Source organism: Oppia nitens, unplaced genomic scaffold, assembly GCF_028296485.1.
Source record: "Oppia nitens isolate AA-2021 unplaced genomic scaffold, nextdenovo-longstitch-racon4-pilon3 scaffold1_pilon_pilon_pilon, whole genome shotgun sequence".
Lineage (NCBI taxonomy): Eukaryota > Metazoa > Arthropoda > Arachnida > Sarcoptiformes > Oppiidae > Oppia > Oppia nitens.
The window spans coordinates 11,036,800-11,052,107 of NW_026533199.1; the positions used below are offsets into that span (position 1 = coordinate 11,036,800).

The 15,308-nt window shown below is 30.9% G+C and overlaps 3 protein-coding genes across 3 annotated transcripts in view; all 3 read left to right on the forward strand.

Moving 5' to 3' along the window:
* Window positions 1-7,860, forward strand: part of LOC128952670 (unconventional myosin-IXb-like) — a 30,761-nt gene extending 22,901 nt beyond the window's left edge. The window contains exons 6-14 of the mRNA XM_054298100.1: window positions 131-212; window positions 1,319-1,973; window positions 2,489-4,469; window positions 4,804-5,270; window positions 5,349-6,436; window positions 6,631-6,754; window positions 6,814-6,944; window positions 7,195-7,415; window positions 7,487-7,860. Of these exons, the coding sequence (XP_054154075.1) occupies window positions 131-212; window positions 1,319-1,973; window positions 2,489-4,469; window positions 4,804-5,270; window positions 5,349-6,436; window positions 6,631-6,754; window positions 6,814-6,944; window positions 7,195-7,415; window positions 7,487-7,758 (5,021 nt within the window). The 3' untranslated portion in view covers window positions 7,759-7,860. The remainder of the gene's footprint in view (window positions 1-130; window positions 213-1,318; window positions 1,974-2,488; window positions 4,470-4,803; window positions 5,271-5,348; window positions 6,437-6,630; window positions 6,755-6,813; window positions 6,945-7,194; window positions 7,416-7,486) is intronic.
* A 1,452-nt stretch (window positions 7,861-9,312) lies between these two features.
* Window positions 9,313-11,016, forward strand: LOC128952671 (uncharacterized UDP-glucosyltransferase YdhE-like). Its single transcript, XM_054298101.1, has 2 exons — window positions 9,313-9,933; window positions 10,208-11,016. Exons 1-2 carry the CDS (start codon window positions 9,402-9,404, stop codon window positions 10,999-11,001), a joined length of 1,326 nt encoding a protein of 441 aa, XP_054154076.1. The 5' UTR covers window positions 9,313-9,401; the 3' UTR covers window positions 11,002-11,016.
* Window positions 11,017-12,072: 1,056 nt separating this feature from the next.
* Window positions 12,073-15,237, forward strand: LOC128951435 (sodium-dependent glucose transporter 1A-like). The gene is made up of 5 exons (XM_054296682.1): window positions 12,073-12,126; window positions 12,185-12,308; window positions 12,552-13,010; window positions 13,433-14,119; window positions 15,146-15,237. Exons 1-5 carry the CDS (start codon window positions 12,118-12,120, stop codon window positions 15,235-15,237), a joined length of 1,371 nt encoding a protein of 456 aa, XP_054152657.1. The 5' UTR covers window positions 12,073-12,117.
* The last annotated feature ends 71 nt before the right edge of the window (window positions 15,238-15,308 follow it).

Below are 15,308 nucleotides of genomic sequence, written 5' to 3' on the forward strand. Positions count from 1 at the left end.
TTAGTTATAAAATTATATAAATAAATATATATATAATATATAACTATAAATATATAATTGTTTTGTAACAATATATTTATGTTATTGTAATTAAACAAAATTATGATTTTATTTAAATTTGGATATAAAGGGCTTAACGATAATTTCATAATAAGTGAGATCAATACTCGTAAGACTACTCGTACCTCATTTGATGCCAAAAAGCAACTTTTGTAAGTATTGATAGTATTTTATTTTATTTATTTATTTTAAAAAAAATAATTATTTATATTTAAAATGATATAATAATTATACTAATGTAATGTAATGTCAATGTTATCATTGTTATTGTTTTTGTTATTTATTACCTGTAATTATCAATTAGCGATATATATTATATGTATTTTTTGAAAACATTGAAAATTAAGCATGCTAAATGAGCCATGAATAATAATAATTGTAATACAAAATCACATGCAATAACAATTCAAGCATGGACAACTATTTATATTTATTATTTAATTTTTTTATTATTTAAAAATTTATTATTTTTTTAATTTGAATATTATTAATGATAATAATAATAATAATATAATATATCAACACAGTTGCGGCACCGACACAACAAACAATATGAATAATAATCATTCGTCGAGCACCGGTACCCCACAACAATATACACGTGAGGGTACCGGTGCTCCTCCCGTATCGCGCATATCATCGGCCATACTGAGCAAACAGGCCTTATTCGGTGCCAATAATAATAATAATAATACCGCTCCCCAATGTATACGCGGATCGCTTATTAAAACTGCCTCATCGTTATGTCCAATGCATGGAAACCAGAACTCCCTGTGCTCTAGCGATGCTAAAGTGCTTAATAAAGCCAATAAAATATTGATGTATGTATTTCCTTATATCCCATATATATATTATAATAATAATACCTAGATAAGTATTGGATATATAAGTAAATAAATGTGAATTTAGCAAGTGCATTTTTGATTCCTATTCCTAAATGTTTTTAATTGTTATAAAAATATATATTAATCTATTATACATTTATATAAAATAGTATACAATATTATTTTAGATTATAAAATATTTTTATTAGATACTATTTAGTTTAATTACAATTTATTTATTTAATTAATATTTATCTACTAATTTCTATCTTTAATAATTAATATTAGAAACTTTAAAAAAACAATTAAACTATATAATTAATAGACTAGATAATTTTTATAGAGTAATAAAAAAAATTCACAAATTTAATTTATTATTGAATTATTAATATTTATTTTTTAAACAAAAAAAACAATAAAACAAAAAACCATAGGAAACACAAAGCCATAGCCCAACAAAAACTGCAAAACAAGTCGAAAGGTATTGAAAAGTCTATCCGGAATCTGAAAACATTGAAACAACTGATGGCACCGCCAATCGGTAGTTCTTCGTCGGCCACGAGTGGCGGAGGCGGCGGTATCACCAGTGGTGGTCACATACCAGCATATCATACAAAATCACATTCGGATCGTACATTGCCGCGCACCGGCCGTAAACAGACGCCAACTGTTACCCATCAGTTTCATCACAGTCTTCAACAATTGATGGACGCCCTAAATCTGGCCAATCCGTTTTTTGTACGCTGTATTAAATCCAACGGTGACAAAATAGCCAACCATTTTGATGACGTACTAGTACTACTACAGCTCCGGTATACCGGTATGCTCGAGACGGTCCGTATCCGACAGTCCGGCTACAGTGTCCGATTGAGTTACGACGAGTTTATTCAACATTATCGTATACTACTGGCCAAAGGCTTACTGTCCAGTCAATCGGATGTCAAACATTTTCTGTCCTTAATGTCACTAAATCGGGACAACTATCAAATAGGAAAGTCCAAAATATTTATGAGAGAGAGCGAGAAACTCATATTAGATGAAAGACTTCATCAGGAAATACTCAGACGTATCATAACATTGCAGAGATGGGTGAGTAGTAGTAGAAGATCCTATGTTTTTAGATTTAGTTTTTTTTAATAAATAATTTATTTTAAATTAATTAATTTATAATATTATACATAAAAAATAGTAGATTATTTTACTGATCAATTGGTCAATTTAAAACAAATATTAAATTTTTGTCAATTATTTGATGTAAATTTTTTATTTTTGGCATTAATATTTAAAATTTTATTTTATTAGTTAAAATACTTTATAAATGTAATGATTACCTAGTACTTTTCACATTTTAAATAAATTATATTATGACAAGTATTAGTTATTTTATAAATAACAAAAAATGAATTTAACCTGTCTAAAATTTTTAAAAAAATTGTTAAACTGTAAAATGTTTATTTGTTTAATTTAAATTAACATATGTTTGATGATAATAATAATTTTTATTTAAAAATACATTACTGTCTACAATACTGTTTAATTAATTATAAAATTACTAAATAAATAATTGTTGTTTTTATTTTTCCAATCAACACATTCACCTACAGGTGCGCACATGGATATTGAGGCGACGGTTCAAAGAGATGCGCGACGCGGCCATTATCATACAGTGTCACACCAGACGCTGGATGGCACAGCAGCGGCTCAGTCGACTCAAACAGATTGCCGCCATCGAGAACTGGGCGGCCAATTGTATACAGAAAAATTGGCGATCTTTCCAACAGAAACAATGGTTTGAAAAGCTTCGGCGATCGACAATCCTATTCCAGTCCCACTGTCGAGGATTTCTATTGCGCGGCAAAGTGTTGTCCCAAAAGATGACACAATCCCAGCAATTATTGCAACAACAATCGCGACAACAGTCCCGGTCGAGCATTGGTACGCCATCGTCGGTGCCGTCTTCGCCCAGTGTCGGTGATAGCGGCAAAACAATGTTTAGTAGCGGCGGCGTTGGTGGCGGTTGTCACGAGTCGTCTCGTAAATCATCGCAGATACCCATCGACTCCCAGTCCTCACATTCGGACGAAGCCTTCCTATCGAAGGGTTCGTCACAGGAAGAGCTGCTCGATTCCATACCTATCCGTCCATCTGTTCATCTCTATCAGCAAATGTACCAAAAACTCGATCAACAGTCCCAACAACAACAACAACAGTTGACATCGTCGACCACAACGCCTGAACCCAACCTTAGTTCTACTGAACAGTTAGCCACCGGTATTGCCGGCCGTGGAATTACCACAAAAGAGGCGCTTGAAGACATCGAGTCCGGTATACACGACTCGGAGGACATTGACTCTGACACTGAACCACAACCGCCAACTTCGGCGGCTACAACACCCGCACCGGTATTGCCGCCGAAAAAACGACTGTCAACTGATCGACCGTTGAAAACGTACGACTTTGACGACGAATACTACGACGACGACGACAACGATATGTCGCCCGAATACGAGGATGATTTGGAGGACACGACACGACTGGACAGACGGCGCAATCGTGTTGTTCGTAAACTGTCGCTTCGCAAGTCTAAGTCAAACAAAGTGATTATGTCTGATATGGTCTCATCCTCCTCCAGTCTGGCGACGGGAGGACAACACGAGTTAGGTACTGGTGTAGGCAGTAGTAGTAGTATCAGCGGTGGGGGTACTAGTGGTGGTGGTGGTGGCAGCGGTTTGGGATCGCCAATGGGCGTCAAATTTGAATCGTCGTCCAACAACAGCGCCGCTGCTGTCACTTTCCGTGATCACAGACCAGTGGCCAAAATTGCCAGCGATTCGTCGGCACTAATATACCAACAAAAACAACGACAACAACAACAAAACCAATTTGTTGAACCTCTGGAGTCGTCCTCGTCGTTGACCAATGTAATCGTCAAAGAGGCCAAAGTGTCGAAGACTGGACTCGCATCACATCAACAACAATCACAGCAATCTCTTCTACAACAACAACAAAGTCATGGAAAGACCACATCTGTCAGCAGCGACAGCAGTGGCGGTGCTTTGCAAAAGGCAAAGAAGACATTGAAAACAATTATAGGCAAAAGTTCAGATAAGTCGTCGAAAGTTAGCTCAAAGCCGACGCCGGCAATGATGGCCGCAATGAAGCCTCTGTGTTACGACTCGGGACCCGAAGAGGTATCCCTGTTGTGCTCGTCTAGTCATAGGTCGGCCGTAATAAAGCGGCCGTCCAAGTCATATGAGTCTCAATCATCATCGGGAGGGCCACCATTGCCGGCTCCAGTTGGCTCTGGACGTGATTTTTCACTAATGAACGGCCATTCGGTTCGACCGCAACTACATTTCCGTTCAGGCGAACTGTGCGCCGTATGCGAGAACCCGATGCACACCAAAGGCCAACCGCACACCACCACAACCAACAACAATGTCGGCGTCAAGTGTGAAGAATGTAAACTACTGTTTCACAACAAGTGTGTCCACTCGTGCCATCAGATACCGTGCCGGTCGTCATCGTCGACACCGTCTAACTCATCCAACAGTACTTCATCGATACTGTTGGCGCCAATCAATGGTATGTTATGTTGACTATCACTAATTTACATTGTGTTTTGACTTATTATGGGTTATCGGGTTTTATTTTATTGTAGTTATTATTATTAGTTATTTTTTTGTTTTTTTAATTAGTGAATAATTAATTTGAATAAATGATATATAATATTATGTTTTAGAATACATTTTATTTATATATACAAAATATATTAATTAGTGAACTATTTATAAATATTAATTAATTAATTTAATTAATTTGTTTAAATTTTTAATTTTTTATGGTAAAAGAAACTTTAAACAATAGAAATTAATGATTTTAACAATAATTTTTTTATTATTAAATCTTTATTTTACAGTCAATACAAACCCGAATCCGTCGCGTCCGCCGCGATCTAAGCACCGAAAGGGCGGCAAAAATTGGAAAAACAGTTCGGCAAAAGAAAACACAAGTAGTGCTGCAAATACCGGTGTCGGTGGTGGTGGTGGCCAGCGATCGCAGTCGGCGCGCGACAGTCAGGCCAGCAGTTGGAGCTCAGGTTCGGGCGGCTGGTCAGTGACTCGTACGGCCGAATTTGTCGATCCGAAAGACATACTGATTACCGATTGCGACGAACTGTTGGCAATGGACAACTTTATACTGACCAAAGTCTACGAAATGGACGAATATATGCGCCGATCGCGGGTCAAGGAGTCCACAGTGGATGTGGTCTTCAAATTGGCACTCAAAGAGTTTCGATCGAACCTAATATCACACTATTCGGTGGCCGCTATGGACGGCCATCTGAGACTTACCTACAAGAACCTCATCGATCACTTTGAACAGGTATTTATTTAATTGGACACTAATCTGTTAGTTAGTTATATTTATGGTTTGATTTTTTGTTTGGTTGTCTTTTTTTAGGTAATACTCAACATCTGCCAAAAAGAGAACACCTGGAAGTCATTTCCAGTGATAATGGGTGTCAACGCATTTCGCGGATATTTGGATCAATTGCGACAAAAACAGAGCGAATGGCAACGGGAGAAGCATTCGATGGAAAAGTCAAAATCGGATACATTTGTCACACAACTGGTCAACAGTGGCAGTGGTGCCGGTGGTGGTGGCGATACCAAATTGATAGCTCACTCAGTACTTGAAGCGCCAGCCTCGACAAAAGTATCGAAATCGAAACGCAAACGTCATAAAAAATCTCGGAAAAGTGGTCACTCGCCCGAAACGGAAGTATTCGAGATGTGTGGCCATCATTTTATGCTATCGATGGCCAACATTCCTACTGTTTGCGAAGTTTGTTCATCGCTGATGTGGTTAATGGAAAAAATATGGGTTTGTTCACTGTGTAAGATGGCCTGTCATAAAAAGTGTGCCACCAAACTGTCAACTACTTGCCGTATACACGAAATGAGTCGCGCGGCCCGCGATGGCGGACGCGGCCAAAAAGGTGGTCGACCGCAAATTTTCGGTGCCCGCCTACAAGATCTGGTCACTGACGAGTGCCGTATACCGCCAATATTGGAACATTTGATTACCAATATTGAACTGAAAGGACTCTATACGGAAGGACTGTATCGTAAGTCGGGCACAACGTCGAAGATTAATGAACTCAAAAGGGAACTGGAGCTCAGGGGCTCAGAAGTCGATCTGGATTCGTATGCCATACACGTGTTGACGGCCGCTTTGAAATCGTTTTTCCGTGAAATGGCCGAACCGTTGATGACCTACGAACTGTACGATGATTTTCTATGGACTACAGCCATCACTGACCATCAGGAAAAAGTTCAATCCATATACTCTAGTATTGGCAAATTGCCCAGGGCCAATTATGATGTACTCGAACGGCTGGTATTTCATTTGGCACGTGTAGCCCAACAAGAGTCGGCCAACCGGATGACTGCCAACTCGTTGGCCATTGTTTTCGCTCCGTGTATACTGAGGACAGACAAAGTTATGCAAATGCAGGACAAGCTTATGGATATCAGCAAACAGACTGTGTATGTATTCATTTTATTTTTGTTTGTGTTTTGTTTGTTTAATAATTAGCTATTATTAGCTTATGTTATATTTATTATAATATACAGTATATATAACTTATGAAAAATTATTTATTTTTAAATATATTTCAATATTATAATTTTTTATAATCTTATTTGGCTTTAATTATTATGTTTTTATTTCAATTGAACAGTTGTATTGAATGCATAATAAGTACCCGAATGTTACAAATTGCCGACACGTTGGCCGACATCGATATATTGGACACCGCATGCCATACGGCATCGTCAAGACTGTCCTCACTTAGACTATCAAAGGTTTGTTACAACTGTTTGTTATTTAATTTATTTTTTTTAATAAAAATTTTGTATAATAGTTACATTTGAACCGTGATATGGGACAGCCGTCCAGCACTGGTATGTCAGTGCATCACAGACATGATGACGATGACGATGAAGAGGAGGAGGCGATACTCACACAACAGATACATCATCTGATTACTGAAAAGTAATTATTATTATTTTTAATTATTATTATTAGATATTTTAATTATGATAAAAAATAATAATATATTTTTTCTATGTTTTTCTATTATATTGATATAATTATAAATAATTCATATATAGTTTTAAAAATATAATTATCCGGTACAGTTTTTTGTGTTAGTTATTAATTATTATTTTTGTTTACATTAAATAATTACATACAAAAAAACAATTTTACTAATAATACTAATTATTATTATTATTATTATTAGGAATCATTTGACTGAAATCTTACCGTCGTTTCTAATGGCAAACAATGGTTCCGATGATGAGATGCTGTCGTCGGTTACCGATTTGGCCGGCGATCCGATGACCGCACACAACACAGCAGTCAACGCACAGTTTCAACAACAGCAGCACAACATTGGCGACGAAGTCAACAATTTTATATTACAATCGCATAACAATCGCAAATCTGCGCCTGAATTTACCGGTAATTACTTTATATATATATACTGTATATTAAATATTATGATAAAAATTTTGTTTTATTGATTACATTAGGTCTGCAATCGAGTTGCGGACTATTTATGAGGTCAGGCGACGAACCACTGAATCATTTAACAAAAAATCGTGTTTCAGCTCCGAATCGTCGAAAACCTTCCCGTTTTGAGGGGGCGTCGGCCACACAAAAAGCCGCCGATAACACATCGGATACCACTAACGGTTGCCAACAACAGAGGACAGGTGGAGGTGGAGGAGGCGGAGATCGTCGTCAGTCAGACGATGAATATCTCAAACAATACTTAGATAACGACAAACCAGTTATGGTTTGATTTATTAAATGACTTATTGATTGTTTTATCGATTTTATGTTTATATATTAAACATCCATTTTTAACTGATATATATTGATATTTACAATATATTTATATTATGGACATAAAATCATGATTGGATTAACTTATTTATATATATATATATATATATATATTTTATAATAATATTGAAAAAATGAATTACAATTTTTGAAAGTTTGTAATGACATATAGTTTTACTATGAAATTCATTTATATAAATATATATATATTTTTTAAAAAATGAACACACAATTTGATGTAAAAATTGTATAATTATTATTATGATAATTATAATTGATTGAATGGTAATATAATTTTAAGAAAACAAAAAAACATCTATTTTTAATTATCCATACATTTGTGAACTTAAATACAATATTTATTATTATTATTATTATTATTACTATTATTATATTGATATTTATGAGATGAAAAAAAAATATTTTGATAAAATAAAATATGTTTACATAATACTAATGCATATATCATTTCATATTATAATTAATTTTTTTTAAATGTTTGTGGATTAACGTTTAATAACATAGAGATTAAAAATGCAAAAATAATAAATGATCATGTGCATTTACTTTACTAATTCAATGTATTTAATCTCGTTTGCAAATCTATAGATTAAATAAAATATAATAGCAGACTAAACAAATAATGAACAATAAAGTTTAATGTAATATAATATAAATATTTAATCAAACTGTTAGTTAAAAAAAATATATATTTTAACTATTTTTTTGTATCAATATATTATATAGTGATTTCAACTAGTTCAGATTAATTATACAAAATGCGATGATTTTTTATTTATATTTTTAAAAAAAAATTTACGTAAAAAATCGTATCAAATGAAACATTATTTATTAATAATTTTTAAAAAATTATTTAATTATATTTAGTTAATTAAATTCTTAAAGTTTAGTTAGTAATTAAAATACAGTTAATTTGATATTTTTTGTTATCATATGAACGGTTTATAAAACTTAATAATACATAAAAATCAATTGATAATAATAATATATTTTATCAAATTTAGTGCCTAATTTTATCATAATTTAAACACTTTATCTAATAATTATATGTACTGTTATTATATTAAACAGATAATTTAAACAAAAAGAAAATATTAAATTTGATGATTGACTGCAAAATTTTTAAAAAAATAATTTTTATAACCTTGATAGAAACCTATTATTTAATGATAAAATAATTTTACAACAATTATATAAATAATTATAAAGTAATTTTTTAAAGTGTAATTACTACAATATAAAAAATAATGGTTTTTAATATTATTTGATATATTAAATACTGTGAGATAAGTGCATAATATTTAATTTATCGATTACTTGACTGATAAAAAAATAAAAATAAAATTATAAATTATCAAAAGTGAACTCAAAAATGATTATCAATCATAAAATAGTTATGAAAATATTACGATAAAAATTATTTAAATAAATTACTTTTTTTAGTCAATCCACTCATAATAGTATATAATTTTATATATAAAAATTTATATATAGTTATTAAAAAATTATTCTATTATTTTAAATAAATTATTTTAACTTAACAACAATAACAACAACTACTACAACAACAACGAAAAAATGGTCGCAAAAAAACTAACCGTTTTGTTTACACCATTGAACGGCTGGGGACACATAAACGCGTGTCACGGGTTGGCCTCTGAGCTCAAAAGGCGCGACCATCGAGTAGTGTTTGCCATCGACGAGGCCTTCAAAGGCAAACTCGAGCCGTTTGGTTTTGAAGAGGAAATACATGGCGACACACAGCCAACAGTTACCGGTGCTGATGGTGGTGGTAGTAGTGGTGGTACAGCCGAAATTCAAGAATACTGGCCTCGGTTTATGGCCGAAAACTGTCACTATCTGTTGGAAGATCCGATAGTTATTGCTGAAAAGTTTTTTTTGAGTGCGGCCAGAAAAATGTTTGCCGACAGTAAGGACAGGGAGGCCCAGTACGCGGATATTATTGAACGTGTTAAACCCGATGTCATAGTATCAGATAACTATGTAGACATACCGGCCATCACTAATTCGGGTATACCTTGGATTTGGCTGTTTTCGGCTGCACCTCATCTGGCATTTTTGGACAGTAGGATACCTCCATCGTGGTCAGGTAGGCTTGATATATATATAACATTTTTTTGTTATGTTGTTATCATTGATAAAAAATATTATAAATTATCTCAATATATAAATTGATATTAAATTTTTATTTTTTAATAAGTTTTACTTTTAATAATAATAATATAATTTTCTAACAATTAATTCAATCAAATAAATTATACAATAATATAAATTGTAATTTTTTTTATAAGTATAAACTTTATGAAACTATTATATAAAATAATAATAATAATAATAATAATTATTATTATTATTATTATTAGGTTTACCAACAAATGGTGATCGCAAACAATGGCAACAATTTACTGATAAATGGATTGAATTGTTTAAAGATTTTCAACAAGAAATCAGTGATTACTGTCAATCAAGAGGTGCACCAAAACTGGAAGACATGCGCTTACATCCGATCAGTCCGTATCTGAATCTATATCTCTATCCGAAGGAACTGGATTACGAGGAACTGTATCCGATGGCAAACAATTGGAAACGTGTGGAAAATTTTATGCGCATTACGAACGATACGTTTAGCCTACCGTCTCAGTTGGCCAGTCGTCCAGGAAAACTAGTATTCCTATCGATGGGATCGTTCGGTTGCGCTAATCTATCGCTAATGACACGACTGACCACTATTTTAGGTAAATCTCGGCATCGGTTTATCGTTTCGAAAGGACCACTGTTCGAGTCGCACGACTTACCCGACAACCAATGGGGCCAACGATTTCTACCCCAGACGGCTATCCTGCCGCTGGTCGATCTGGTCATCACTCACGGCGGCAACAATACAGTTACCGAAACCTTTTATTACGGCAAACCTATGCTAGTGTTGCCACTGTTTGGCGATCAGTTGGATAATGCCCAGAGAGTCGAGGAAACCGGTCACGGATTACGACTAAATCCGTTCAAATGTACCGACGATGAACTGTTGTCGGCAGTGGACAGACTGGTGGCCGACGATAAGCTGACAGCCCGTATGCAAGCTATTGGTGACCGAATCCGCAGTTCTCCGGACATATCGGATGTATCCAATTTTGTCGAAGATTTGTGTCAAACAAAATAATTATTATTTTATTTAAACAATATTATGGAAATATTTTATTTGATTTTTTCTTAAAATTTTTTTTATCAAATATCAATAATAATATTAATATTTTTATCTTAATTTCTAATAAAACAATTTTTTATCTACTAATGTTTAATTTAATTTCAATTCAATGATTTTAATAATAATATAAAACAGATCACTTAAAGAAACAAAAATTTTATTTTTATTTTATTATTGGATGCAATTTAAAATTTTTTATAACCTTGATAAACTTATTGCACAATAAATTTTTAATTTTGCAGTTATACATTTATAAGGTAGTTTAGTTTTTTTCAAGTGAAAGCAAATAATATTATTTAATTTAATTTTTAAAAAAATACTATTTATTCCTTTAAATAATTGATTAAATAAATTAATTGAATTAAATTCAAAAATTAATTATACATTATATTATATATAATGTTATTAATATTATATAAATATTAGAATAAATAATAATTAATAACTTTGTGTATTTTACAAAAACTGCAAGTATTTTAATTATTAATTAATAATTAAAATACTTTTTTTGTAAATTGCAGAAAATACACAAAATTATTATTTATTCTAATATTTTTTGATAGCTAAATTTTTATTATAAAATAAATAATTAAATAACTTAAAACTACAAATATTGTATATATATATATCAATTATATTTCATTTATTATAATGATTTATAATGATATATAAAAATTATGTTTATTTTTTATAAATAATTAATAAATAAAAAATATATTATGTTTATAAACATTGATTTATCTATTATTTACAATAAATTTTTTAACTAATAATTATGTATTTTAATTGACACAATTTTATTTGTACTATCAATTTGCTAATTTGAAATGTTTATGTCAAACAACTCATATTTATTATTTATTTGTATTTATATAATAAATATTTTTTTATAATTAATATTAATAAAATTGTATTTTATTCTTTTTAACAAATTATTAATAAATTGAATTATTTTTAATTTATATTTTTCTACTTTAAAAGTTTTAAGAAATGAAATTAAATAATAATAATAATATTGATAGCAATAATTATGGCAAATATCTTTACACAATTATATTGTGTTGTTGTAATATGGCACTGGTATGTGTGTGTCTTATTTTTTAAATATATATTTGTAACTACTGTCCCCCCTGTATAGGGTCTATCGGTTGCCATATTTGGGCCGGTTATGTTGGATTTAAGATATCTATTAAATGTTTCAATTGAGATGATATCGTTATGTATGACATTTACATTTATCGGTTATATGATGGGAACTTTATGTAAGTTAGTATATACACTATATATTACAGTATGCAGTATATACAGTATTTTTTGTATATTTTTAAAAATTAATTTTAAGTAAAAAATAATTAATTATTATATTCAACCTTTTCTATTTCTATAAGGTTAACTATTTAATTTATATTTTTTAAAACTAATTAATAACTGTAGAAATTATTTATATATTTTTTATGTTCAATATCTATATTTATTAATATAATATATTTATAAATATGATCTAGCTGGTTTACTCTACAATTATTTGAATCGTCAGCTAACAATTTCAATACTATTCATATTGACTGGTCTATCATCGGCTGCAATACCGGTATCGCCTAACCTATACATAGTTTATCTATGCTTCTGGATGTGTGGTGTTAGTGGCGGTGTTTGGAACAGTACTATAAATGTCTGGATCATCGAAATGTGGACCAACCGGAGTGCATCAGTATTGCAGTTCATACAGTTTGGCTACGGATTTGGTACTATTTTGTCGCCACTTATTTTGCGACCGTTTCTACGTGGAGGACAGGGAGGACATGGAGGTGGTGGTGGTGTTGGACTAGTAGTGAATGAGACTATGAATGTAACAAATTTTACAGTTTATAGTAATTTAACAGATATTACCGATAATAGCGATAATGATAGAGTTGGCAATCTATGGAAACCGTTTGTTATTATTGGTTGCATTCAACTAATTTGTAAGTTATATATCTTTATATTATATGTTAATAATAATAGTAATACAAAAATAAATACAAAATTATGAATTTTTAAAACAATTTAATTTTAATATGAAATTATTACTAATATTTTTATATTATATTCTACTATATAATAACTAAAAGTCTAAAAAATAATAAGCTATTTCACTAAAAATCTAATAGTCTTTAAAATAATACCTAATCTATGTATTTATTATGTATTATTTTTTAATATAAATAATGTTACAGTTTTCAAAATACTAAAAAATTAGCAAGTTTGTATTTTAATTTTTTTTTAAATTATATAAATGTTAATTATTATTGTATAATATTTAGTAATAATATTTTTTTTATAATACAAGTATAGTAAAATTTTTAAGAAAATTATTTATTAATATATATAAGTTTTAAATTGTTAGCACCGATAGCATTGCTGATCATGTTTTTGGTAAAACGTTACGAAAGTCCCCTAACAGTGGCCACAAAATCTCATAACAAGTCCGATCGGCCGATCGACAGCAGCACAGTTAGCTGTAATACTACCACTACTACTACTACTACTGATGTCAAACTGTTTGACTTAGAGGCCGCTCCGCGACGTTTGGCAATACTACTATTGTCGCTACTATTGGCCGCCTATACACTGATCGAGTTTACCCTGTTTGATTTTGGTGCAACCTATCTACAGTACACCCAGGCTGGTATTACGGCACCGGTAGCCGCCCAAATAATGTCCACTGTATCGCTGGCCTATACCATTGGACGAGCCGCCAGTGTACTGGTATCGTTAAAACTGATGCCCCAGTATATGATTGTCGGTCACATTAGCTTACTATACCTGTCACTCGGAGTCATACAAATGTACGGCCAGTACAGCCAACCAGTACTGTGGACAGCATTTGTCTGTCTCGGCTATGGACTATCGGCACTGTTTCCGGCAATGTTTGCCTATTTTGAACAATACATACAAATAACTAATCCAATGGGTACCAGTGCTGCACTGATGTGCGGTTTGGCTAATCTATTTAATCCTTATATATTAGGTCTACTTATTGAACGGCACTCGTATGTTGTTATACTATTTGAAGTGTTTTATGTGACTCTATGTACGATAATATTTGTGATAATTGTCTATATTGTCAATAAATACACAAAAATATTGATAAATAAAAAATAATATATATTTTGTAATAATTACAATTTTTACACATCTATTAACAAATTATAAGTAGAAATATTTTTTTAAATTTATTTTTTGTCAATAAATTAAATTAAAATTTATAAAAAATAAAATTTATATTAGTCATATATTTTTTTAATAATTATATTAAATATAAAAAATTATAAAATTATAATTTCTCTTACAATTGATATTGATAGTATTTTCAAAATTTTTTTTAATTATAATAATATTTTTTAATATATAAATATTTTCAATACATATTTGACATATTTATAAAGTATGGATGCATTTTAGTGATAACATAATGCATATTGTAATTAATAGTATAGATAATAGTAAATTAAATTGTAGATAAAACTACTAAACGCTAACATATAACCAATCACAATGAAAATAAATATATTTTTCCACGATTCATTTAGATTAATTACATTACCATGTTCAATAATTTTATCAATATCATTTTTGTAGATACAATTTTGTTGTTGTTGTTGAAATAATTGTAATTTTGTTACACAAGTTTCAAATAAAAATTTTCTATTGTAATGATATTCATTTAAACCGGTTTCCAATAATATTTTGTACCTAGATAAAATACAAATTTAAATTTTTTTTAAAAATGATAAAACAATTTACATATAAGTTAATAGACAAATATCTATATATACAGTATATATTTTACATACAATTTTGACATATTTCTAGTATATAAATGCATTTTATTGACTACATAGTAGACATGATCGTAATAATATTTATGACTACTCCATACAATTTTATCTAAATAATTGTTTAAAATTAGCATAATAGTTTTAATATCAAATGTATTGTATAGCATAATTAATTTGCCATTGATAATTTCAATAATTTTATCCTGATGAACTAGCGTATAGAAATTATCCAGGGTAATTTTGTTGACCAAAATTTTCCTATTAATCTGATTATATAGACTATGATATTCAGGGCTATTGTTTAGAAATGTTTGTAAAATATTTGGATTTGTATCGACCCGACAGTCCCGACAGTTGGCCACATCTGTGAGAGTTCGGACCACAGGTTGCGGTTGTAGTTTAAAATAACTATTTAGTAAAACAGCTTTGAATGCACTGGTA

Bases quoted from the DNA above. Each gene is read 5' to 3' on its own strand.
- LOC128952671 (XM_054298101.1), top strand. From the start codon at position 9,402: ATGGTCGCAAAAAAACTAACCGTTTTGTTTACACCATTGAACGGCTGG. The intron at 9,934-10,207 runs GTAGGCTTGATA...TATTATTATTAG, and splicing joins GATACCTCCATCGTGGTCAG to GTTTACCAACAAATGGTGAT.
- LOC128951435 (XM_054296682.1), top strand. The intron at 13,011-13,432 runs GTAAGTTATATA...TTAAATTGTTAG, and splicing joins TGGTTGCATTCAACTAATTT to CACCGATAGCATTGCTGATC. The intron at 14,120-15,145 runs GTACGATAATAT...CTGATTATATAG, and splicing joins AGTGTTTTATGTGACTCTAT to ACTATGATATTCAGGGCTAT.